We start from the raw sequence: 27,502 nt of genomic DNA on the forward strand, positions 1-27,502 counted from the left end.
GGTATCCGTGTTTGTGTCCCCCATGTACCTTATTGTATGTATGAATATATATGGATGCATACACTTATGTACATATACACCTGCATATAGACACATCAGAAACCCTAGTGGTGTAGTAGTTAAGTGTTATGGCTGCTAACCAAAAGGTCAATAGTTCAAATCCACCAGGTGCTCCTTGGAAACTCTATGGGGCAGTTCAACTCTGTTCTATAGGGTTGCTATGAGTTGGAATCGACTCCACGGCAGTGAGTTTGTTTTTTGTTTTTTTTTGAGTTTTATAGACACATCTATATATGCCCACCTGTATACACACATGTGCATATCTGTACACTTGTATGCATACATACATGTCTCCACACTCCTATTTAGTTGTTGTTGCACAGTTGTGTATGTCCTAGCATTTACCAAAAACATTCTTTTTTTCCTGCGTACTTCTTAGTGACATCATTTACCTTAGCTAAGCTGTGCACACTTCACCCACATTTGGTGTTGTATTTCCCATCCCCTAAAAGAACAAGTTTCTACTATCTAGAGAGTCACCTCCCCGCCACCACTCCCATACCTGGTAACCACCAGTGAATGTTGGTTTTAGTATGTATACCTATTCATGTCTTTTTTAGAATAGTGAGATCATGTACTATTTGGCCTTTTGTGATTGACTTATTTCACTGAGCATAATGTCCTCCAACACATTTTGAGCCCTCATCGTTATTCATGTGGCTGCACGTAGTATTCCATTATATGTGTGTACCACATTTTGTTTACCCATTCATCCTCATCCATTGAGGTTGTTTCCATCTGTCTTAGTTATCTAGTGCTGCTATAACAGAAATGCCACAAGTGGATGGCTTTAACAAAAAGAAATTTATTTTCTCACAGTAAAGTAGGCTAAAAGTCCAAATTCAGGGTGTCGGCTCCAAGGGAAGGCTTTCTCTCTCTGTTGGTTCTGGAGGAAGGTCCTTCTCATCAATCTTCGCCTGGACTAGGAGCTTCTCCTTGCAGGAACCCCGAGTCCAAAGGACCTGCTCTGCTCCTCGCACTGCTTTTTTGGTGGTACGAGGTTCTCTTGTCTCTCTGCTCACTTCTCTCTTTTATATCCCAAAAGAAACTGGCTCAAGACGCAATCCAACCCATAGACTGAGTCTTCTCTCATCAACACAACTGTCGCCCATACCCCCTCATTAACATTATAGGGGCAGGATTTACAACACATAGGAAAATCACATCAGATGACCAAATGGTGGACAATCACACAATACCGGGAATCATGGCCCAGCCAAATTGATGCGCACATTTTGGGGGACACAATTCAATCCATGACATAGTGCTGCAATGAATATAGGTGGGCATATGTTTGATTGTGTCTTTAGTATTATATCTCAAGGGTATATACCCAACCTTGGGATTGGGATCTTCTTCTAGTTTTTTTTTAGAAAGCGCCATACTGTTTTCCACAGTGGTTGTACCATTTTACAACCCCACGAGCAGTGGATAAGGGTTCCCAATATCCCCACAACCTCACCAGTATTAGTTGTTTTCTGTTTAATGCATCAGTGCCATTTTCGAAAGGTGAGATGGCATCTCGTTGTAGTTTTGATTTACATCTCTCTAATGGCTAATGGGAAACCCTGGTGGCATAGTGGTTAAGAGCTACGGCTGCTAACAAAAGCTTGGCAGTTCAAATCCACCAGGTGCTCCTTGGACTCTGTGGGGGCAGTTCTACTCTGTCCCATAGGGTTGCTATGAGTTGGAATTGACTAAATGGCAATGGGTTTGTTTTTTTTTTTCGGAATAGCTAATGATCGCGAGCATTTTTTTCATGTGTCTGTTGGCTACTTGAATGTCCTCTTTGGTGAAGTGTCTGTTTGTTCTTGTCCCTTGACTATTTTTCAGTTGGATTATTTGTCTTTTTGTTGTTGAGTTGTTTAAGTTTTCTATATATTTTAGAGTTTTGACCCTTATCAGATATGTCATTCCCAACGATTTGTTCCTAGTCTGTAGGTTCTCTTTTTACTCTTTTGATAAAGTCTTTGATGAGAATAAATATTTCATTTTTAAGAGGTCCTGGTTATCTAATTTGAATTCTGCTGCTTGTGCATCAACAGTTGTGTTTGAGAACTTTTTTTTTTTTTAATTAGGTCCCATAGTTTTGTCCGTACATTTTCTTCCAAGAACTTTATAGTTTAACATTTAGGTCTTTGATCCAACATGAGTTAGTTTTTATGTGTGGTATGCACGTGAGTCCTGTTTTATTTTTCTGCATGTAGATATTCAATTTTGCCAGCGTCATTTGTTAGAGAGACTGATTCCCATTGAATAGACTTTGACCCCTTGTGGGTATGTCCTGCATCTTGGCTGTATCAACGTCAGTATCCTGGTTGTGATATTGCGTATAGTTTTCAAAGATGTTACCAAAGAGTAAAGCATACGTGGGATCTTTCTTATTATCTCTTAAAACTGCATGTGACATTACAATTATCTCAAAATTAAAAGTTAGTTAAAAAAAAAAAAAAGTGATCCATGTGAGTGAGGCAGTTTTCTTTTTTTAAGAAGTTTCTGAGGGCAGCGGTACTTCAGTGGTAGAATTCTCACCTTCCGTGCAAGAGACCTGGGTTTGATTCCCAAATAGGGTACCTCGTGTGCAGCCGCCACCCATCTGCCAGTGGAGGTTTCAATGTTGCTATGATGCTGATGAACAGGGTTCAGTGGACCTTCCAGACTAAGATGGACTAGAAAGAAAGACCTGGCAATCTACTTCTGAAAATCAGCCAATGAGAACTTGTGGATCACATCAGTCCGACCTGTAACTGATTATGGGGATGGCTTAGGACCGGGCAGTGTCTCATTCTGTCGTGCGTGAGATCACCATGAGTTCAGTGGTTAGCTGAACAGCCGCTAACAACAACATAGAAGTTTCCAGGAATGACCTGTACTGCTGACCTCCAGTAGTTGTCAAACTGCTGCCTGCCAAGGTAGTGGTGATTCTGAACTGTGGTCCCTCAACAGCCCCACCTCACCTACTTCAACCAGAAAAAATCCACTTTGGTTTGTTAGGAAGTCTCTTAAATTTTATTTGTCAAAAAGATTTTTTTGCTTAAAAAAATAAGAAGTTTGAAAACTACTTAAATTGAATTTGAATCCCTCATTTTGCATTTGTCAGAGTGAACTAGTGGTTGACTTCCCCAACTCTCTGTTTTTTTGTTTGTTTTTATTTCAGTCCTTGCTCTTTGAGGTAGGTCTTGGAACTTTGAGGTAGGTCTGAGAGTTAGGAGGGATCTCAGGATTCCAGGTCCAACTTTTTCCCTCCTGCCATGGCAGGTTCTTACTATTCCCATTTTACAGGTGAAACAACTGAGGCCTAGAGGCCCAAAGTGAGTCAGGCTTAATCTAAATTTAGGAATAGCTCCATCTCACAGGGCATCAGCTACAGCCATTGTTTCTCAAAGAACATGGAGTTGCGAAGATTCTGATGTGGGCCAGAAGCTAACTCTTCAAGCATATACCAGAGCTTCTAAACAGAGAGGTTGAGTTGGAATTTCTCTATGGTAGAATGGAAAGATCCGGGGCTTTGGAGTCAGGGAGACCTGAGTTCAAATGCTGACTCAGCTACTTCCCTGCTGTATGACCTTCTCTGACCTCACTTTTATCATCTATGAAACGTGCAATGCCCCAACTCATAGTGACCCCGTGTACAACAGGACGAAATGTTGCCAGGTCTTGCATCATCTGCACAATGCAATCGTTGGTATGCTTGAGTCCTAGGGGGCTCATCTTCCAGCACCATATCAGACAATGTTCTGTTGTGAGCCATGAGGTTTTTATTGGCTAATTTTTGAAAGGAGATCACCAGGCCTTTCTTCCTAGTCTATCTTATTCTGGAAGCTTTGCTGAAACCTGATCACCATCGGTGGCCCTGATGGTATTTGAAATGCCAGTGGCATTCCAGCATCACAGCAACCCACAAGCCACCACAGCATGGCAGACTGACAGTTGGGTGTTGATTTAGAGGGCTCATTTAATAGATATTTTAAGATGATTAAGACAGTCCCTGCCCTCACAGACACTCATTTGGTGATTAAATAAAAACTCATATAAAGGACCAGACTCATGGGTGCTCAGTGTAGGTGCATGTTCTTCTCTCCCTATGCCTACAAGGCATAACTCTCAGACCCCTGAAGTCACTGGGGTGTTCCCATCAGCTGAGGGACCCCTGCCTTCACTCCAAGTATACCAGTGTGTAGTGAAGGCTGATGGTGTGCCAGGCACTGGACCAAGCTTTTTGTATAAAGATCCTCACCCTGGATCGGGACTGCCATCTGCCCATTTTTATGGATGTGAAGACTGAGGCCCAGCTAACTGTTGTCTGAAGAGTGCATGTGCTGCTGAGTCAGGCAGCCTGCTGGCAGCTCTGGAACTCAGGGAAGCCGGATGCCATCTCAGCTGCTGGCCTGGTTCCCGTGGGGCAATCAGCTGTGCCTACAGGACGGTAGGCGGTTGTTCTGTGAATCACCCCTACGCAGGGCAGTGAGGTCACCTGAGGAGGTTACTGAGCAGGGGGCCTCTATTCCAGCTGGCAGCTCTGTCATGGCCCACAGCAGAGAGGCAGGAGATGCCCTGAGATTGTCTATCCAGCTGTGCCAGGGTCTTTACAATCCTGATCTGAACAGTGTACCCAACAACCAGATACTGAGACAGAGTATCTGATCTAGTGGTTCTCACACTTGAGCAGGCACCAGAATCACTTGGGGGGGGGCTAGTTAAAATACAGATTGTGGGTCCCACCCCCATAAAGTTTCTGATTCAGTAGGACTGGGATGGAGCCTAAGAACTTGCATTTCTAACAAGTTTTTAGGTGATGTTGACCACACTTGAGAATAACTGATATAGTCCAACATCTTTCCTCTGATTAACGGTGGTCCTCAAGTCTTTTCTTACATTCCTTCAGGGACGGGGAACTCACTGCGTATTCTGTCAACCTGTTCTATTTCTTGATGGTTTTTACTTTGAAGATATGAACTTTGTGTGTGTATGCCTGTGTTTAGCTGAAAACTAACTTTGTAGGCTCTCCCTGTGCCCCATTCTTTCTGCCTCTGAACTATGTGGTCTCATCAGAAAGAAACAATTGGAGGGGCGAGGAGATTTGCAATTAGACCTAGCATCTGCCTCACCTCCACTGCCCTTCAAACTCCAGGCTCTGTTCTACCCTCTAAATCAACGCTACCTAATAGAAATATATTGTGAGCGACATAAGTAATTTCAAATTTTCTAGTGGCTACATTTAAAAAAAGAAAAAAGAAGCAGGTGGAATTAATTTTAGCAATATATTTTGTTTAGCCAATATATATACATGTATAATTCCTTCTGAGTTGGAGATGACTTGATGGCAACTAACAATATACATAATCTTATAATTTTAACAGATAATCAATACGAGCAATTATGAATGATTTATTTTATATTCCCTTTTTTTTCATACCAAACTTTTGAAACCCAGCGTGTATTGCGCATTACAGCTCATCTCAATTCCTACTCGCCAAGGGCTATGGAGCCAAGGTGGCTGCTGTTTTGAACAGCGCAGCGCTAAATGTCTCATGACCCTTTCCAAGTCCCCATCTCTCTACTATAGCTTGTGTTGCCCAATGCCTGCCCCTCACAGCTGCCCACTCAATCCAAAATGCAGCACCCAGATGGTCCTGTAAAACACCAACTTGACCTTGGGTGGCCCTCATGCCTGGCTCTCCATCACTCTCAGGGTAATGTCCTGGTTCCCTGGCCTGGCTTCTTAGGCCCTATCTCTCTTGCTTTCCTTCCCCCCCTCCCCAGCCCTTAAGGCCCCCATTCTCCAGCTGTACTGAATTATTTGCAGGTAAAAAAAAACTAGTAGTTTTTTACAGTAATGCCTCTTACCTTTAAGACTTTGCACATACGGTTCCCTCTGCCTGGAATGTCCTCTTCCCTGTTTCTTAGTCTAGCCCTCAGGTTACTCATCCATTTGACAAAATATATTGCACACCTACTATACATCAGGCACTGTCTTAGACCCTGGGCAGATGAATACATAACAAGGAAATGTGCGTAAGAAAATATATAGCATGTGAGATGGTGATGAGGGTATGGAGAACAAAAGGCAAGGTGAGATGGAAAGGCGGTGCCAGTGCTACTATTTTATACAGGGTGGGCAGGGAAGGCTTCTTGGAGAAAGTGATATTTGAGTAGAGATCTGAAGAAGTGAGAGAGGGAGGCATTTGGCTAAATGGCTGCCTGGGGGAAGAGCATTCTAGACAAAGGGAACAGCCAGTGCAAAGGCCCTGAGGAGGGGGAATAGCCTAGTGTGGCTGGAGCAGAGTAAGGGAGGAAGTTGTAGGAATTAAAGTCAGAGAGAGCAAGAGGTAGGGGTGCAGATTGTGCAGGGCTTTGGGGTTTTCTCTGAGGGAGGTGGGAGCCATGGGAGGGTGCTGAGCAGAGGAGGGATGTGAACTGACAGTTTTTAACAAGATCTTTAGGCTGCCATGATGAGAACAAATCGTAGGGGGGCAAAGGCAGTAGAGGGAGGCTAGTGATAATGTTGGCTGGACCAGGGTGGGAGCTGTAGAGATGGACAGAAGACCTAGATTCAGGATAGCTTGAAGATGGGGCCAACAGGATTTTCCAGATGGGTCAGATACAGAGTATAAGAGAACCAAGAGTCAAGGATGACTCCAAGGGCCTTGGCCTGAGTCTGGAGTTTGGATGTCTCCTCTTCCAGGAAGCCTCCTGGGAACTCCCAACTCTCTGGGCCTTGCCTCTCCTAGGGCCTGTTCTGGCCTGTCTCTCCTGCAGGCTGGGTGCTCCCTGGGGCAGTGGCAGATCCTGTTCACTGTCAGGCTCCCAGAGGAGGTGTCATCACGCGTTGATAAGGGCGTGAGGGGCAGAGGCAGGCTGACTAGATTCAATATCCTAGCCTCAGCTGGGTGAGGTCCCTCTATGGCCTTCTCCCAGCCTGTGTTTCCTCTCTGCACAAGGCAGATGGATGCTTCCCAAAAATGCCTCTAGCCTTGGCCCAGCTTCCCCACCCAGAGAGAGCACTGCCAGTACCAGCTTACAGGAGTCCCCAAGCCAAAACCCTGCCCCTCCCAGGAATATGCCAGTGCCTTCCCTGCTGGGGCCCATAGGGCTGGTTGGCCCACATGGCTGGGGCCTGAGTCAGCATCAACTGGTAGAAGTGGTGGGGGGCGGGGGTGCATGGGACAGGCCCCACCTACCCTCTTCCTGGAGCTTCGCACAGCCACGGGTGGCACAACTGACTTCATATCCACCATCCCCTGCAGTCAGAGGGCATGGCTGTGGCCCTAGGGGCTGGTCCTGGGATGTAGCTGCCCCCACCCACTCCTCCTGGGGTGTCCTGAGAAAGCGTTAAGTCAGGCAGGAAGGCCTGGGGCTGATAGCACAGGCCGGAAGGAATGCCACCCCATGAGTGTGTGGGGCCCAGCCACGTCAGGGCCGCCTGCCCCGCCCCCCTGTCACGGGCCTGACCTCCTGCTTTCCTCCTCCCCTGCCCAGCCTGGCCTCAGCACAGCGCACACAGCTCACCAGGCAGCGCAGACAGGCCGCTGGACCACAGGTAATGAGGTGCTGGGCTGGGGGAGGGATGGGATGGGCCATTAATTTTTAAGGGGGTCAGAGAAGAACAGTTCTCAACAGGCTGGACACGCTGTGGTTCCTAGGTAGACCTGGGTTTGAATCCCAGCTCTGCATCTCCCTAGCTGGACAAGAACCTCAGTTTCCATCTCTGGAAAAATGGGGCAAGGGGAGATGACAAAAACCTCCTGGGTTGTTCTCAGGCTTCCACCAGTCCGTGCCTGGCCATAGTAGGTGACCAACTCCTGATGCCATCACTAACTTGCTGTGGGACCTTCAGAAAACTTTGACTTTTCTGAGCCTCAGTTTTCCTATTTGTGAAATGAAGGCTTCTCCTCCACTGCCATTATGGGGCCTTCAGAGGACGAAGGCGTTGCCCCCAAAGTCTCGGTCTCTGTGCCACGGGCCCCCGCCTTCCTGCCAGACCCAGAAGATTTGAGAGGATAAGGATCAAAAAAAAAGCACCTTTGGAGAGAAAAATGCTGAATAGAGAACTGGGTCTTGTGGGAATGGGCCCCAACACCTTGGGCCGCGCTGAGATCTCTGCTGCCTTTCAGAGCTCACGCAGGCAGGCAGTGTGGCCTGGAGGTGAGGAGCTGGCTGGTGGTTCCCTCTGAGTCCCCACCTGCCTCAGTTCCCACCACCACTGCACCTCTGGGCAGGCACGTCAGCTCCCTGTTCTGCCTTCTGCTCTGAGCATCTTGTCAGAGGCGGCCTTCGGGCCTAAAGCCAGTCTGTTTTCCTTTTAAGGGGGATGAGGAAGGTGACGAGCTTTTGCTGATTATTTTATTTTGTTTTGTTTAGAAACTGTCCAGAAAAAGTTCAGAGCCTTAACTAGGGAATCAAGAGTGGCAGTTAGGGGGAGTTATGGTGAGTGAAGTGTGGGGTCCAAACCAAGCAGACCTATAAATAATGAGACTCTTTCCTGAAATTTCTAGAACTCCGGCAAGTGTAGCCCTTTAGGACACTAGGTGGCCTGTGCTTTGAAATCCTCTCAAAGCCACCTTCTTAAAGACACATCTCTCATGCCCGGGCTGCATGCCAGGGACAAGCTGGGCTGTACCTGCCCACGCTGTCACCTCATGCTCACAACAGCCCTATGCACTAAGGGGCATGCCCATTCTTTTATTTATTTTTAAATAACAGCTTTATTGAGAGAGAATTCACATACCATCAAATTCACAAAGTATACACAATTCAGTGGCTTTTAGTCTATTCAGAACTCTGTTTAGAGTTCTGCAACTATCGCTGTAACCTAATTTTAGAACATTTTCAGCACCCCAAAAGAAACCCCACACCCTTTATCCATCACCCCCAGTCCCCTCTCCCATCTCTTCCCAGCCCCTGAAAACCACTAATCTACTTTCTCTCTATGGATTTGCCTACTCTGGATATTTCATATAAATGGAGTCACACCCTATGTGGTCATTTTGTGGCTGGCTTCTTTCACTCAGCATGCTTTCAAGGTTCATCCGTGTGGTAGCATGTGTCAGTATCTCATTTCTTTTTATGGCTGAATAATATTTCATTGTATGAATATGCCACAATTGGTTTGTCCATTCATCCATTAAAGGTCATTTGGGTTGTTTCCATTTTTTGACTATTATGAATAATGCTGCTATGAACCTTTGTGTGCAAATTTTTATATGGACATATGTTTTCTATTCTCTTGGGCATACATACCTGGGAGAAGAATTGCTAGATTATGTGGCAAATCTATGTTTAACATTTTCAGGTACTGCCAAATGTTTTCCAAAGTGGCTACACCATTTTACATTTTCACCAGCAATCTAATTTCTCTATATCCTTGTCAACACTTATTATCGTTTGTGATTCTTATTGTATCCATTCTTGTGGATGTAGTGTGTCATTGTGATTTTGATTTGCATTCCCCTAATGTCTAATGATGTTTTACATGTTTTCATGCGTTACTGTCCATGTAAATATCTTTTTTGGAGAAATATCTGCTGAAGTCCTTGGCCCATTTTTAAATTGGGCTGCCTGTCCTTCTGCTGTTGAGTCGTAGGCCCGCCCATTCTTACAGGTGAGGATTCTGAGGGTCCAAGAATGCGTGTGACTTGCCCAAGGTCTCACAGTCAGTGGGGGACGGAGGTGGTGGTGGTAGGAATTGAGCCCAGGACTGTCTGACATGCAAGAGCCTGCAAGCTCTTTTACATGCGCTGAGGGCCTCCTTTCTGGTTTTTGCTGTTGCCGTGTGTGTGTGTGTGTGTGTGTGTGTGTGTATGTGTAAGAGACAGAATGAAATGAGAGAAAGGAGAGCCTGACTGCTCACTGTGATTAAATAGGCAACCATCTTGGAGAGTGAGAGCCAGGGAAAGAATTTTTGGTTTCTTCCCATTAATCTTCAAACTCAAAATAGTTTTATTAGGAACACACTACCACTTACTTTTTCTTTGTCTCTAACTGTAAAGCAAATTTTAATCGGACTCCAAAGTCCAAAGAATAGCATCTGCTAGTGTCTAGGGCTAAGGATCTGGAAGACCAGTCATCAAACTTTTTTTAAAAAAATTTTTATTGTGCATTAAGTGAAAGTTTACGAATCAAGTCAGTCTTTCGCAAAAAAATTTATATACACCTTGCTATGTACTCCTAATTGCTCTCCTGTTAATGAGACAGTACACTGTTTCCCTCCACTTTCTCTTTTTGTGTCCATTGCACCAGCTTCTGACCCCCCTGACCTCTCATCTCCCCTCTAGATAGGAGATGTCAACATAGTCTCGTGTGTCTGCTTGATCCAAGTTCATTCTTCACCAGTATCATTTTCTAGCTCGTTGTTCAGTCCAATCCCTGTCTGAAGAGTTGGCTTTGGGAATGGTTCCTGTCTTGGGCTAACAGAAGGCCTGGGAACCATGACCACCGGGGTTCTTTTAGTCTCAGTCAGACCATTAAGTCTGGTCCTTTTACGAGAATTTGGCATCTGCATCCCGCTGCTCTCCTGCTCCCTCAGGGGTTCTCTGTTGTGTTCCCTGTCAGGACAGTCATCTGTAGTAGCCAGGTACCATCTAGTTCTTCTGGTCTCAGGCTGATGTAGTCTCTGCTTTATGTGGCCCTTTCTGTCTCTTGGGCTCGTAATTACCTTTTGTCTTTTGTGTTCTTCATTCCCCTTTGCTCCAGGTGGGTTGAGACCAGTTGATGCAACTTAGATGGCCGCTTGCTAGCATTAAAGACCCCAGATGCCACTCTCCAAAGTGGGATGTGGAATATTTTCTTAATAGATTTTCTTATGCAAATTGACTTAGATGTCCCCTGAAACTATGGTCCCCAAACCCCCACCCCTGCTACGCTGGCCTTCGAAGCTTTCAGTTTATTCAGGAAACTTCTTTGCTTTTGGTTTAGTCCAGTTGTGCTGACCTCTCCTATATCATGTGTTGTCTTTCCCTTCATCTAAAAGAGTTCTTATCTACTATCTAATTATTGAGTACCCTTCTCCTTCCCTTCCTCCCTCCCTCCCCCATCTCAGTAACCATCAAATAATATTTTCTTCTCTGTTTAAACTATTTCTCGAGTTCTCATAATAGTGGTCTTATACAATATTTTGTCCTTTTGCAACTGACTAATTTCACTCAGCATAATGCCTTCCAGATCCCTCCATGTTATGAAATGTTTCACAGATTCATCACTATTCTTTATTGATGTGTAGTATTCCATTGTGTGAGTATACCATAATTTATTTATCCATTCATCTGTTGATGGGCACCTTGGTTGCTTCCATCTTTTTGGTATTGTAAACAGTGCTGCAATGAACGTGGGTGTGCATATATCTGTTTGTGTAAAGGCTCTTATTTCTCTAGGATATCTTCTGAGCAGTGGGATTGCTGGCTTATATGGTACTTCTATTTCTAGCTTTTTAAGGGAGCTCCAAATCGATTTCCAGAGTGGTTGTACCATTTTACATTCCCACTAGCAGTTTATAAGTGTTTCAGTTTCTCCACAACCTCTCCAACATTTATTATTTTGTGTTTTTTGGACTTAATGCCAGCCTTGTTGGAGTGAGATGGAATCTCATTGTAGTTTTGATCTGCATTTCTCTAATAGCTAATGATCGTGAGCATTTCCTCATGTTCGCCGCCTGAATGTCTGTTCATATCTTTTGCCCAGTTTTTAATAGGGTTTTTTGTCTTTTTGTAGTTGAGTTGTTGCAGAATCATGTAGATTTTAGAGATCAGGCGCTGATCAGAAATGTCATAGCTGAAAACTTTTTCCCAGTCTGTAGGTAACCTTTTTACTCTTTTGATGAAGTCTTTGAATGAACATAGGTATTTGATTTTTAGGAGCTCCCAGCTATCTGATTTCTCTTCTGCATTGTTAGTAATGTTTTGTATACTGTTTATGCCGTGTATTAGGGCTCCTAACGTTGTCCCTATTTTTTCTTCCATGATCTTTATCGTTTTAGATTTTATATTTAGGTCTTTGATCGATTTTGAGTTAGTTTTTGTGCATGGTGTGAGGTATGGGTCTTGTTTCATTTATTTGCAGATGGATATCCAGTTATGCCAGCACCATTTGTTAAAAAGACTGTCTTTTCCCCATTTAACTGAATTTGGGCCTTTGTCAAATATCAGCTGCTCATATGTGAATGGATTTATGTCTGGATTCTCAATTCTGTTCATTTGGTCTAACTATCTGTTGTTGTACCAGTACCGGGCTGTTTTGACTGCTGTGGTGGTATAATAGGTTCTAAAATCAGGTAGAGTAAGGCCTCCCACTTTGTTCTTCTTTTTCAGTAATGCTTTACTTATCCGGAACCTCTTTCCCTTCCATATGAAGTTGGTGATTTGTTTCTCCATGTCATCAAACTTTTTTGTGTGCTCTTATCAAGAAAAGTGATTTATGTACCCTCCAAAACACCAAACCAAACCTATTGCTGTGGCGTCAACTCTGACTCATGGAGACCCCATGTGTTACAGAGTAGAGCTGCTCCATAGGGTTTTCATAAATACGTACCTACGTACCTATAGGGTCAATGAGTCAGAATTGACTCGATGGCAACGGGTTGTTTCAACGGGCATGTGTACCTATGGTCCTGGGTGACTCCATGTGTGTCAGAGTAGAACTGTGCCCCACAGGGTTTTCAAGGCCGCCACCTCTGAGAAGCAGATTGCCAGACCTTTCTTTTGAGGTGCTTCTGGGTGGGTTTGAATCGCCGACTTTTGGTTGGTAATCGAGCACTTAACCGTTTGTGCCACCCAAGGACTCTTATCACCAGTGATTAAAAAAAAACCAAACTCGTTGCTGTCAAGTCAATTCCAACTCATAATTTGGAACTATGAACTGCCCCTTAAGGTTTCCATGGAGCAGCTGGTGGATTCAAACTGCTGACCTTTTGGTTAGCAGCCAAACACTTAACCAGTGTGCCACCAGGGCCCCATCACCAATGATAGTGGACAGAAATCTATGTTTCAAATGGTTTTCTTGTTATTCCAATAAACAGCTTTTTGTGTGTGAGATTGATTCGATTCTTGTTTTTGATCTGGGGTTTTTTAACGTGGCTGATGCGGAACTAGAACTAGGAGCAGGAGGTGAGTCTGTCCTGCAGCTTTCTGGTTGCTTGCTTGTACTTCTGTGATTAGAGCTATCTCCATCCTGTGGTTTAATTGCACAGACTCTTTGAAGCCACCTGCCCACTCCTCAGCCCTGGTTCAATTAAGGCTGTATTGTCTGATTCTTTTCATCCACCCAACCAAGCTCCCGTACACCACAACATATAGGAACTTACCAAAGCTGGGAAAACGGGAGAGGTGCCCACAGTCGACCTGCCTGCATGGTGGGGCTCCCCACTGCACTCTGGGGACCCCACCTAGTGGACATGACTTGCAGGGTCTAATATAGGGGCTGAGGGTATGTGTCAAGATTGAAGTATGTATTAATTATTTTAACTTAAAAATTAAGTAGACGGTCACAAAAGGAAAATATCGTATGATCCTACTTGCATGAAATACTTAGAATAGGCAAATGTATAGAAACCAAAGATCATTAGTGGTGATCAGAGCAGGTGGGAGGGGAGAGAGGGCACTAGAGCAGAGAGGGCACTGAGTGCCTGTTCAGGGTGATGGAAAAATTTGGAAAGGTTGGTGATTTTAGATAAAGGACAAATATACACACACAAATTCAGTAGCTGTAGATAATGTTTTCCTCCTGCCCTTGGAGACTATTGCTTGAGAAACTAATGGAGTCTGAGCTAAGGGCATCTCAGCCAGCCCTGCCATTCCTCTGCTTGCCTGCTCTCATGACGGGGTGCTCACCACCACCCAAGGCAGCCTCGCCCACCTTGGACCAGGCCTTGGACAGCTCTCATTTTTAGGAAATTATTTTCTGTATTTAGAAGTCATCTGCCATGGTGACTCCCTGAGGGTCCCTCTGGGCTCAGTTCCATCTGAGCCACCTGCCCTGGACTTCGGGTGTTCATCTTGAGGTGCTCATCCCCCTGCTGAGTGCCCCATTCCTCCAGCCACTTCTCTTGGGGTGTGGTCTCTGCACCCTCTCCTCCTCTGTATTCTCTCAGTCTGTCTGGATCCTATTATGTGCAGGACCCAGAACTGAGCCCAGGATGGGGGGTAGGAGGCTGGAAAGTCACCTTCCTCACTGTAGACTCTGTGCTTCTGTTGATATGACCTGAGGCTGTGTTAGTTTAGCTCTGTAGACATGTTGTCTCATATTGCACTTTAACAAACATTGGTTGTGTAACTACTGTATCCTAGACATCAAGCTAGGATGCTTGTGCTAACATTTACTTACTTTTTATATTTAAAAAGAAAAAAAAACCTCTAGATCTTTCTATATGAGCAGCCTCCAAGCTGGGCCCACTTGTCCTCTTTCTGCACAGATGTTATTTTGGAACTTAGGCCTCAGACTTGATTTTGCACTTTTTCACCTCCAGACTAGGTGCCATCCTGCACTCCCCAGGGGCAGCCCCCAGGCCTGGCTGTCTCCTTGGGTGGCTGTGGCTACAAGGTTCACCCCAGATTCATGGTGGCTTGTCTGGTATGTGGTCGCCTGGCTGAGCAATGTGGACTGTAATCTCACCACTAAACTGTCTGGAGTAACTTGGTACAAAACAGTGGATGAGGCGGAAACTGTGGCATCTTCCTTCTTTCTCCTCAGGTGTGGACTTTTGCCTCAGAGCTAAGTTCCTGTCCAGATCGTCGCTGTGTGGTCTTGGGCAAGTCCTTTTTTCCTTCTGGGCTCAGTTTTGACCTGCAATACTGTGGAGTTCTAGCTGGGGTGGGGGAATGGACTCCAAACCTGCAGAGCCTGAGGGGAAGGTAGGCCTGGGGCAGGCAGGGAGAGGGCGATGGAAGAAGAACGCATGTGAACAAGTGGAAGAAGGGCCTATAAAGGGTATGGGAGGTGCTAAAGAAACTTTGCAGGCTTACCGTTCCTTCTTTAAGCTCGTATGTCTAGCACTTTATGGCTTCTTTCTCTAAAGTAATTTCTCTAAGCCAGGGGCTGGACTACAGTTGGGAGCAAGAAAGACATGATTCCTACCCCAGGAGAGCTCAGAATTTAAGTCTTTTTTTATCTCACTTAATCCTCACAGCAACCCTGCAAGATAGTGACATGATCTCCATTTTATAGATGGGGAAACTGAGACTTAGGGAGGCAAAATGATTTGCTCAGAATCACAGAGCTGGGAAGTGGAGTGGTGAAGCACGACCTGAACCCGGCTCTGTCAGACCCCATTGTCTGAGGGGCTTAATCAAGACACCTATCAGCACCCTGTCCTGATTAAGAACATGATACTTTTATGATGTGCTTTCCTATCCACTACCCCACTTGAATTCCAAACTCCTTAGTAAATAATGTTATCCCTGTTTTGTGGTGAGAAAAAGGACCTAGAGGAGAGAAGTGATTTGCCCAAGGACCCAGGTGGGCTAGTGGCAGGGTCAGGACTGAGCTCGGTTATCCCCCTCCCACCCTTCTCCCCTCACCACACACACACCACCAGCCTCTGCACCTCAGAATTCCGGGGCTGGTAAAGAGACCAGTTCTGTTCCATGTTTCTGTTTCATTCCCTTCCCAACTGTCTTGATTGAGAGATGAAAAAACTCTGAAACTGGGAGGTTGGCCTCCTCCAAAGCGGGCAGTGAGAGTCCCCGGACCTGGATTCCAGGATTGAGAGGCTGACCCCAGGCACCTCAGGGATTGAACCAGATGACGTCTCCCAAAGCTGAGCCAAAAGACTTTGATTGGCATTCTGCAGAAAGCATCTGTACTCTTGCATGGTTTTGAGAAGGACTGGATTAAATAAAGTGAAACAGCCTTCTCTCCTGCAGACCTTCTCAGAGCCTTTAATATGGTAGTGTTCATCACAGAGTTCCAAGGAGGGGGCTATGGAAGGCAGTGTTGCCCAAATTTATGAGAATGCAAAATCCATTCTTCCTTGAAGCATTTCAAGGGCCTAGGGTTCCCCACAGGATAAAGTAGGTACATGTTATTTTGGGCTCTCTTGCAGGTCCTGTCAAGCCTGAGTCCAAAAGTTCTCTGCTGATTGAATGGATGATCCTTGGAGGCTTTAATGGGATGAGAGCTTTGGCATCCTAGAATGTCAGAGCTGGAAGAGCCTCTTAGAGTGCAGCCCAACTGCCCCTACATGGGGGAACTGAGGCCCAAGACAATCTAGCAGTGTGTTTGGAGGTGGGAGGCTGGAAGGAAGCAGATCAGTTGGGAGGGTATTGTAACATTCAGGTGAGATCTGGTGGTCTGAGTGGACCACACTCAGCCAAACATGTAGGGCCCTTATTAACAATACAGATTTCCCTGAGCCCCCTAACCCTAACCTTGGTTCTAACACTAGACTCCCTAGATAAGAACCTCCAGAAAACAGTCTTAGGAATCTTCACTGTTAACAGTGCTCCTAGAGAAATCTGATCGTTAACCAAATCTGGGCGACACCGAACATGGGAAAGGGAAGAGAAAACTATATTTTCTAAGGCCCAATATTCTAGTCTTGTTACAGCCATTATATTGTTTAATCCCCACAAGACTCTGGGCGGTAGATACTAATATCCCACTTTATAGATGGGAAAACTGAGACCTAGAGGAGTCAGGCAGCTAAGGGGCAGGGATAAGAACACAGTTCTGGCCAGCTCCAAAACCCTCACTCCCCTTTCAGGGTCTTTTGGGAGGGAGGCAGCAGGAGCGGAGAAACTAGGCCTGCTCAAAGAGAAAATGAGATAGACTCGGGCTCTGGTTAGCTGGGCAGGAAGGCGTTGAGGCCTCTTCCTGCCTTCAGAGCTTGGAGGCCTGGAAGCATGGTGAAGCCAAAGAGGGAAACTGGTGTCAGAAGGAAGACATTTAGCATCTGCAGGGCTCCAGGCTGTGCCAGACACTGAGTTAGAGCTTGTGGTCAGCAAAATAAAGGCCCCCAAAGATGTTTACATCCTAATCTCCAGGACCTGTGACATGTTAGGTTACATGGCAAAGGGGAATTAAGGTCGCAGATGCAATTAAGAAAACTTAATCCTGGATTATCCGGGCAGGTCCTTAAAAGTGGAAGAGGAAGGCAGAAGGGGAGATCAGAGTGATGCAATGTGAGAAGGATCCAACCCAACATTACTGCCTTTGAAGATGGAACAGAGGGCCATGAGTCAAGGAATGTGGGTAATCTCTAGAAGCTGGAGAGGACAAGGAAGTGGATTTTCCTTTGGAGTCTCCAGAACGGAACGCAGTCCTACAGACATCTTGATTTTAGTCCAGTGAGACTTGTATCAGACTTTCAACCTACAGAACTACAAGATCACAAATTTGTGTTGACTTAAGCCACCAAGCTTGCAGTAGCTTGTTACAGCAGCCACGGGAAACCAGTACAGAGGTGATCAGGTCTAAGAGAGTCTCTGTCCTCAGCAAATGTATGGTTGCTAGGGCAAGAGTCTTGGGTGGTAACAATGCTGGGGGATGAAGGGAAAGTGGGGGCTGTGGAAACCCAGAGGTCCCTGACCCTGCCTGGAGTTTGGACACTAGTTCAGTTAGGCCACCCTTTGTAGGTAGGTCCACTGTACCCTGCCCAAGTCTCACCCTGCAGGCTGGAGTGAAGTTTGGCCTGCCGCGAGGGCCTGGCTTGGCTCTGCCTGGAATCTTCTCTTCACCCACTCAAGGGCCTGGGTAGCTAGTAACAGAAACCACCTCAGGCTAGCCAAAGATATGTGGCATCTCACAAAACAGAGGGAACTGCTGAGGAGCCAGACTACAGTTGAGACAATGGCTAGGAGGCGGAAATGAGAAGAGAACCTCTTTGGGGCTTGATCTCAGGGCAAGGCAGGGCCAGCTGACCTCAGGACTCTGTGTCACTCCTGTCTCAAGTCACATTTCCAGGAGAGGGAGGCTGATGGTCTAACCTGGGCCAAGGGAAGTGACTACTCCAGAATTTCCACATAAAGGGGGCCAAAGGAGTACTAAGTTTCTGTTTGGGGCGATGAAAAAGTTTTGGGAATAGGTAGTGTGATATTTGCCCAACATTGTGAATGTAATTAATGCCACCGAATTGTATAGTTAAAAATGGTTAAGATAGCAAATTTTGGGTTTTATTTTACTACAATAAGCTAAAAAGGGGAACTGAAGAGCTGGTGGTAATCAGTTTGGGGCGTGCTTGTCTTGAGCTGTGCCTACCTGACAAAGATCTGCTTTGTTTTAGTTATCTAGTGCTGCTATAACTGAAATACCACAAGTGGATGACCTGAACAAATGGAAATTTATTCTTTCACAGTGTAGTAGGCTAGAAGTCCAAATTCAGAGCCCCAGCTCCAGGGGAAGGCTTTTTCTCTCTGTTGGCACTCAGGGCAGGTCTTTGTCCTTGATCTTCCCCTGGTCTAGGAGCCTCTCAGTGCAGGGACCCTGGGTCCAAAGGACACACTCCCCTCCTGGTTCTTCATTTTTGGTGGCACGAGATCACCTTGTCTCTCTGCTCTCTTCTCCCTTTTATATCTCTAAAAGAATTGATTTAAACACAACCTGATCTTGCAGACTGAGTCCTGCATCATTACGGTAACTGCCTCTAATCCTGCCTCATTAACATCATAGAGATAGGATTTACAACACTTAGGAAAAATCACATCAGATAACACAATACTGGGAATCATGGCCTAGCCAAATTAACACATATTTTTGGGGGACACAATTCAATCCATGACCTGCTTGAGATTAGGAGTGTGCTTCTTTGGGGTGACTTGGGAAGCTGAAAGAGATTATTGAGGGCACTCTCCCCTCTTGGTTCTGCCCCTCACCCTGTGCCCACCCCTCAGCCAGGAAGGGCTTGGCACCTCGAAGGCTGGTCCCAAGATGTAGCCCACTGGGGCTGGATGTCCTCAAAGCAAAATCAGGAGTAATCACCAGAGGAAGAGGGCTTGGATGCCAGGTAGGCAAAAACAGCAAGTGTCCACCCCTACCCACTTTGCTTCCTTCCTAGTTGCTGTTTCTGCTTCCAGTCCCACCCTCCACATTCCACCCAGGCTTGTTTAGTTGAACTTGCCTGGAATTCGTGGCCCCAGGCATGTTCCTCCCAGTCCCCTTGTGGGGAAAGTTGACCGTCTTTAGCTTGGCATTCAAGGCCCAGGACCATCTTCCCTAGCCTCACTTCCCCCAGCTCCTACCCGTTTCACTGTCCACTGCCACCCACCTTCTCCACTAGACCTTTCAGCCCACTCTGCCTGTTGCTGCTTGTTGAAATCCAACAAAATCTTAGGTGCCTCAGCCCCTCCTCCAAAGTGGAACACTGGAAAGATAACCAGCCCCTGAAAGAGGGTTCTGGAGCCAGAGTTTCTGTGGGACCTTGTGCAAGTTCTTCTTCATTTCCAGGCCTCAGTTTCACCATTTGTAAAATAGTTAATTAATCCTCATCCTGCGTCCCTCTGGGTTGGTAGGAGGATCAAGTGAGCTGGGAGGGGACTGTGCCACGAGGCTATGGCTCAGTGTGCCCTAACATCCCTCCCATCCAGAGCCCAGGTCCTTGTGACGGCTGGAGCCCAGGGACTCTTGAAAGGAAATCCAGTTTAGCAAGACCTGTGGGTGCCGAGGCCCTGGCACCACCAGTGACTCGGTAGGGCTGGGCTTTTTGGAGAAAAGTGCCAGAAAGTCAGGTACTCCATTTCCTGGTAGTATCAGCATTGGATGTAGGGGCCACCTGACAGAGAGGGGCCTAGAGGCCTCTAAGCTGGGGAGCGGCTGGGAAATGGGGTCTCACTGTGGGGAACAGGGATTGGATTCGAGACTTTGGCATATCACTTGGCCTATCTGAACCTCAGTTTCCACCTGTATAAAATAAGGTTTGCAGGGATTAGATAAGATCGCGGGTAACATGCAGTGTGCGTTCTCTTTCTTCTCCCTGCTAGCTTTCTTCCTGGAAGTCGGGTGCTGTGAACTTGAGATTTTAGAAGCCCCTCGCAACAGTTCCTCTGCCAGTAAAGTGTTGCTGGTGCCATGTTCCCCGACTGGTGTCCTGGCCCTATCTGTTAAGCATTGCCCTGCAGACTGATCCTTGATTTTTCTTCTTTTGCAATTCCAGGAAAGAGTTTTAATATTCTTTCTCATAGCAGAGATGCTGGTGGAGGAGGGGTGGCACAGGACATCAAAAGAAAATGGGGCCACCTCAGGTCCCATCTCCATGATAGTTCCATTTCCCTCCTTCTGATGGATCAGTGTGCTAGAGACCTGCCCAAGGAAATTCCGCGTGCTCTGAGGACACTTACTCAGGGCTCCATCGGGGGCTAAGTATAAGCCAAGACAGCATCATTTTCTTACCACTCCAGTGATCATTTGAGGCTAATGACAAGCGCCTGGGAAGAGGTGCCGGCATCACTCCTTCAGTCTCCTAACACAGCCTGAGCAACCCCTCTTGCTCAACCACTTACTAGCTATGTGGCCCTGGGCAAGTTTCTTAGCTTCTCTGTGCCTCATTGTTCTCACCTGTAAGTAGGTACAACCGAGGTGACCTCTCGTAGGGTTGTGCTGAGGAATGCATGAGTTCACACATGGAAAATGCTTAGAACATTGCCTGATGTATGCTAAGCACTTACAACTGCTTGCTACAGCTATTACTATTATCATCATTTTTGCTCTGTGCCAAGCCCTGTGCAGGGGGCGGAGTGACACAAAGCTGAATCGGCCTTCAGCCCTACCCTGGCTGAGTTCATGATCTAGCAGAGGAGATAAACCGGGGGTGTGGCAGACTCTGCTGAGCCCTGGGTGGAGATCTGAAGGTGAATAGGAATGGTGCTTCCCTCCCTTGAAGAACAAGAGTCTGGTTCAAGGCAGAGTTGACTAAGGTTCACGAAAGCGATTGTGCCAGGGTACGGGGTGGAAGTGCTCTCTGGGCCTCCTAAAATCCCATTTCTTCCTAGAGCTACTGCCTGCCAACTGCTTCCCACGTGGGCCATGGTCCCCTTGCCTCTGTGTACCTTTGCACATGCTGTTCCCTCTGGACCTTCCAAATTCATCCCTAGCATCCTCTCCTTCCGGCACTTTTCCTGACTGATCCTAGTCTGATTTAGGCCCTGGGCTCCCATAACACCCTGGTCTACTTTGAAATACCTTGAAATAGGGCTGTGACTTGCTGACCACAGTATCCCCACTGCTAGCACACAGTAGGTGCTCAATTAATGTATGAATGAATGAGAGGGAAGCTGTACCAGTCAGAATTATGTTTGGCTGCAATCGCCAAACTTCATGGCCATAGAGGTTTGTCTTAGTTATCTAGTGCTGTTATAACAGAAGTACTACAAGTGGATGGCTTTAACAAAGAGAAATTTATTCTCTCGCAGTCTAGGAGACTAGAAGTCTGAATTCAGGGTGCCAGCTCCAGGAGAAAGGCTTTTCTCTCTTGTTGGCTCTGGAGGAAGGTCTTTGTCATCAGTCTTCCCCTGGTCTAGGAGCTTCTCAGCACAGGGACCTGGGGCCCAAAGGACACACTTCTCTCCTGGTTCTTCATTCTTAGTGGCATGAGGTCTCCCTTTCTCTCTCTGTTTACTTCTGTTTTTTATATCTCAAAAGAGATTGACTCAAGATGCAAACTAATCTTGTAGATTGAGTCCTGCTTCATTAACATAACTGCCTCTGATCCTGCCTCATTAACATCATAGAGGTAGGATTTACAATACGTAGGAAAATCACATCAGATGACAAAATGATGGACAGTCATGGGAATCATGGCCTAGCCAAGTTGACACACATTTTGGGGGAACGTAATTCAATCCATAACATTCTACCTTTTGGCCCCCTAAAATTAATGTCCTTGCCTCATGTAAAACATCACCCCATCATATCATAGCAAAAGTCTTAAATCAACTCCAAGTCCAGAATCTCATCTTCTACAAAATTCCTATTCATCTGTGAAATCTAGAATACAAGTTATCTGCTTCCAAAGTACAATGGGAGAACAGACACAAGCTAGACATTTTCATTACAAATGTGAAAAATTGAAGGGAAAGAAGGCATAACAGGAACCACCTAAGTCAGCAGAACACATTACATTAGCTCTCAAGTCTTGAAAATAATCCTGTATTCTCTGAGATCATTTAGGCAATAGCCCTGCCCTGCAGACAGACTCTGGGTGTTGGCCACACTCTCTGGATTCTGGGTGGAGGCCCCTCAGCCTTGGGCTTCAGGTTCACCTTCCAGGCTCACTGGAATGTCAGTTCTGCTCCCTTGAGCTTGGGCAGCCCCCTTCTCCTAGTTCGTCTGAGTGGTGACCCTACCCCCTTGGCCCTGGGAGGCCCGGATCTTCTGCCCTTTGAGCATGGCAGCCCTACCCCCTCACCTTTGGGCAGTGAATCCAGCCCCATCCCGCTGGCACTTGTGAAAGACTGTCCCACACTCCAGAATTGAGTTGGTGAAGATCTGACCCTTTGAAACCAGGGGGCTGTGGGCCCCCCCTCCTTTGAAGCCCCAGAGGCCATGGCTCTACCGTTTGAGACTGAGGCAGCTCTGCTTCCTGTATTCTTTGTCATTTCAGCTTCTGATCCCTGGTTCCTTGGCCTCTTGGCCCCTCAGGCCCTTGGGCCAGCCTGGCATCTGTCCTGCTTTGGCAAGTGTTCCAAAGCTCTTTAGCTCTACCAATAAGTGTTTGGAAGCACCCCACTCTGCCAGTAAACCTTGGCCAGAAGGCACTCAGCTCTCTTATTCCATGGGTCGGCAAGCCTAGCTCCGTCAATAAGTGCCCAGAGGCACCCCACTCTGCTAGGAAGCCTCCTGCACAAAGGCACTCAGCTCTCACTCCGTGGGTTGGCTCCAGCACTGTCTCACGCTGGTCTCCTGGTTCTGCCACTACTTCTGACTGTCTGCACTGTCTCCAGTATTATAGCTGTCTGCATTTCCTTCTGAGTCCTCACCAGAATTGTCTTTGATGTCCATAATTCCACCAACAATCTCTTCAAGGCAATCTAGGCTTTTACTATTAGTCACCTTAAAATTTTTCCAGCCTCTACCTATTCAGTTTCAAAACTGCTTCCACATTTTAGATATCTGTTAGAACAGCACCCCACTCTTCTGGTACCAGATTCTGCCTTATTTATCTAGTACTGCCGTAACAGAAATACAACAAGTGGACAGCCTTAACAAACAGAAGTTTATTCTCTTACAGTCTAGTAGGCTAGAAGTCCGAATTCAAGGTGCCAGCTCCAGGGGAAGGCTTTCTTTCTCTGTTGGCTCCAGGGGAAAGTTCTTGTCATCAATCTTCCCCTCATCTAGGAGCTTCTCAGAGCAGGGACCCATGGTCCAAAGGACAAGCTCCCCTCCTGGTTCTTCATTCTTGGTGACATGAAGCCCCCCTTTCACTCTCTATTCATTTCTATCTTTTATATCTCAAAAGAGATTGACTCAAAATACAACCTAATCTTGTCGTTGGAGTCCTGCCTCATTCATATAACTGCCTCTAATCCTGCCTCGTTAACATCAGAGAGGTAGGATTTACAGCACATAGGAAAATCACATCTGACAACAAAATGGTGGACAATCACACAATACTGGGAATCATGCCCTAGCCAAGTCGACACACATTTTGGGTGGACATAATTCAACCCATAACAAGGCTTAAACAAAAAGGAGTTTGTTTTTCTCAAATAACAAGAAAGTAGGTAGTTGCTGGCAATGGCTCAGCAGCTCAACATTTGCATTTGCTTTGGTTTTTCCTCATGGCCACAAGATGGCCACTGTAGCTCCTGCCATCACATACATGATGAAGGAAGGAAGAAAAGGCAGACAGAGCACTAGAGCCTTCTGCCTCTTTTACCAGTAGAAGCAAAACCCTACCCAGAACCCCAGCCAACTTCGACTCATTTCTCATTGGCCAAAACTGGGTGACGTGGCCACAGCAGCTGCAAGGGAGGCTGAAAACCAAGTACCTAACCTGGGGCTGAAAGAACAAAATTGCAGTTTTTGTTAGCAAGAAAGAAGGCTGAAGTGGCAGAATATGAAGGGAGTGGAGAAGGGGAGTGGATATTGGTTATACAACCAGCAGAGGGCTTCATGACGGAGGTAGTATTTGAGCTGAGCCTGGAAATACAGACACAATTTTGACAATAGGAGAAGAGTGGCTGGGGTGGAGGTCTGGAAGCCTGAAAACACCGTATATGACAAGGACTGCTGAGTGGCTGAGAACGGCTCAAATAGGAAGCAGATAGAACCAGAGAGAGAGCTCACAGCTTGGTGAACTTTTGGTGATGTTCAGCACCAGCCTGCAACTCTATTTCACCCAGATGGCCTTAAATCTCTTCCCCTACTCTACCTGAAATTCCACCATTATAGATTATTTCAGCCAATGAACAAATGCTGGGCACCTACTGTATACAACAAATTCTTTTCAAAATATTAATATCTCCTGGAGGCTGAAGATTAGTAATCATTCATATCTTGATATCAATTAGCTTAATTGGCTGGTGACTACCTAATGCTTAGCTGAATTCTGCCCTGAGAAATAGGAATGTTGGCTTTAGAAGTAATAATCAAGCCACCACTCATTTGTCAGTTTATCGTACTGTGTTGGTTTATGTGTTGCTGTGATGCTGGAAGCTATGCCACTGATATTTCAAGTACCAACAGGGTCACCCATGGTGGACAGGTTTCATCCTCAGACAGACTAGGAAGAAGGACCAGGCGATCTACTTCTAAAAAAATTAAAAAATTGGCCAGTGGAAATCTGATGAATAGCAGCAGAACATTGCCTGGTATAGTTTCCAGAAGATGAGCTCCTCAGATTGGAAGGCAGTCAAAATATGACTACGGAAGAGCTGCCTCCTCAAAGTAGAGTCAGCCTTAACAACATGGATGGCGTAAAGCTTTTGGAATCTTCATTTGCTGATGTGGCATGACTCAAAATGAGAAGAAACAGCTGCAAATACTAATAATATTAATAATCAGAATATGGAATGTACAAAATTTGAATCTAGGAAAATTGGGAGTTGTCAAAAATGTAATGGAATGCTTGAAGATCGATATCCTAGGCATTAGTGAGCTGAAATGAACTGATACTGGCCATTTTTTAATCAGACAAACAAATGTTCTACTATGCTGGGAATGACGAATTGAAAAGGAAGAGCGTCACGTTCATTGTCAAAAATAACATTTCAAGATCTCTCCTGAAGTACAATGCTGCCAGTGATAGGAAAATATCTATAGGCCTACAAAGAAGACCAGTTGATACAACTGGTATTCAAATTCACTACCAACCATTAATGCCAAAGATGAAGAAATTGAAGATTTTTACCAACTTCTGCAATCTGAAATTGATCAAACATGCAAGGAAGATTCATTGATAATTACTGATGATTGAAATGCAAAAGTTGGAAACAAAGAAGAAGGATCAGTTGTTGGAAAATATGGCCTTGTTGATAGAAACAAAGTTGGAGATTGCATGATAGAATTCTGCAAGACCAACGACCTATTCATTGCAAATGCATTTTTTCAACAACATGCACGGTGACTGTACATGTAGACCTCACTGGATGGAATACTCAGGAAACAAATAGACTACATCTGTGGGAAGAGAAGATGGAGGAGTTCAATATCACCAGTCAGAACAAGGCCAGAGGCTGACTGAAACAGATCATCAATTGCCCATATGCAAATGCAAGTTGAAGCTGAAGAAAATTCAAACAAGTCCACAAGAGCCAAAGTAGGATCTTGAGTATATCCCACCTGAATTTAGGGACCATCTCAAGAACAGATTTGACGCATTGAACACTAATGACCAAAGACCAGACGAGTTGTGGGATGACATCCAGGACATCATATGTGAAGAAAGCAAAAAGTCATTAAAAAGAAAGAAAGAAAAGACCAAGATGGTTGTCAGAAGAGACCCTGAAACTTGCTCTTAAATGTAGAGCATTTAAACCAAAAGAAAGAAATGACGAGGTAAAAGAGTTAAACAGAAGATTTCAAAGGGTGCCTTGAGAAGACAAAGTAAATTATTGTAATGAAATGTGCAAAGACCTGGAGATAGAAACCCAAAAAGAAAGAACATGCTCAGAATTTCTCAAGCTGAAAGAACTGAAGAGAAAATTCAGGCCTCAAGTTGCAATATTAAAGGATTATATGGGCAAAAAATTGAATGACACAGGAAGCATCAAAAGAAGATGAAAGGAATACACAGAGTCACAGTACCAAAAAGAATTGGTCGATGTTCAACCATTTCAGAGGTAGCATATGATCAACAACTGAAGGTATTGAAGGAAGAAGTCTAAACTGCACTGAAGGCATTGGTTAAAACCAAGCCTCAGAAACTGATGGAATACCAATTGAGACGTTTCAACAAACATATGCAACGCTGGAAGTGCTCACTTGTCTATCCCAAGAAATTTTGGAAGACAGTTACCTGGCCAACAGACTGGAAGGGGTCCATATTTATGCCTGCCCATTCTAAAAACAGGTGATCCAACAGAATGTGAAAATTATCAAACAAAGTCATTAATATCACATGTAAGTAAAATTTTGCTGAAGATAATTCAAAAATGGTTGCAGCAGTACATCAACAGGAAACTGCCAGAAATTCAAGCCGGATTCAGAAGAGGACATGGAATGAGGGTTATCACTGCTGATGTCAGATGGATCTTGGCTGAAAGTAGAGAATACCAGAAAGAAGTTCACCTGTGTTTCATTGACCTTGTAAAGGCATTTGACTGCGTGGATCATAAAAATTATAGATAACATTGGGAAGAATGGAAATTACAGAGCCCTTAATTGTGCTCATGTGGAACCTGTACATAGAGCAAGAGGCAGTCGTTCGAACAGAATAAGGGGATGCTGTGTGGTTTAAAATCAGGAAAAGTGCATCCGGGTTGTATCCTTTCAACCATACTTATTCAACTTGTATGCTGAGCAGATAGTCTGAGAAGCTGAACTATATGAAGAACATCAGGATTGGAGGAAGACTAATTAACAAGCTGTGATATGCAGATGACATAACTTTGCTGAAAGCGAAGAGGACTTGAAGCACTTATTGATGAAGATCAAAGATCACGGCCTTCAGTATGGGTTACACCTTCATACAAAGAAAACAAAAATCCTCACAACTGGGTCAATAAGCAACATCATGATAAATGGAGAAAAGATTGACGTTGTCAAGGATTTCATTTTACTGGGATCCACAGTCAATGCCCATGGAAGCAGCATATTGCACTGGGCAGATCAGCTGCAAAAGATCTCTGTAAAGTGTTAAAAAGCAAAGATGTCACTTTAAGGACTAAGGTGCGCCTGACCCAAGCCATGGTGTTTCACATGCATGCGAAAGCTGGACAATGAATAAGGAAGACCAAAGAAGAATTAACGCCTTTGAATTATGGTATTGGTGAAGAATTTTGAATATACCATGGACTGCCAGAAGAGCAAACAAGTCTGTCCTGGAAGAAGTACAGCCAAGATGCCTCTTAGAAGGGAGGATGGG

General features: G+C 45.4%; 1 protein-coding gene across 5 annotated transcripts in view; it reads left to right on the plus strand.

The window, feature by feature from the left end:
* Window positions 1–7,223: 7,223 nt before the first annotated feature.
* Window positions 7,224–27,502, plus strand: part of TMEM40 (transmembrane protein 40) — a 58,365-nt gene continuing 38,086 nt past the window's right edge. Inside the window, exon 1 of one of the 5 annotated variants that reach the window (XM_010589961.3) lies at window positions 7,224–7,600. In XM_010589961.3, coding sequence (XP_010588263.1) covers window positions 7,450–7,600 — 151 coding nt within the window. In that variant the 5' untranslated portion in view covers window positions 7,224–7,449. The remainder of the gene's footprint in view (window positions 7,601–27,502) is intronic. The other 4 variants (XM_010589960.3, XM_064274861.1, XM_010589959.3 and 1 more) reach the window with 4 other exon arrangements.

Source organism: Loxodonta africana, chromosome 22 (genome assembly GCF_030014295.1).
Source record: "Loxodonta africana isolate mLoxAfr1 chromosome 22, mLoxAfr1.hap2, whole genome shotgun sequence".
Taxonomy (NCBI): Eukaryota; Metazoa; Chordata; class Mammalia; order Proboscidea; family Elephantidae; genus Loxodonta; species Loxodonta africana.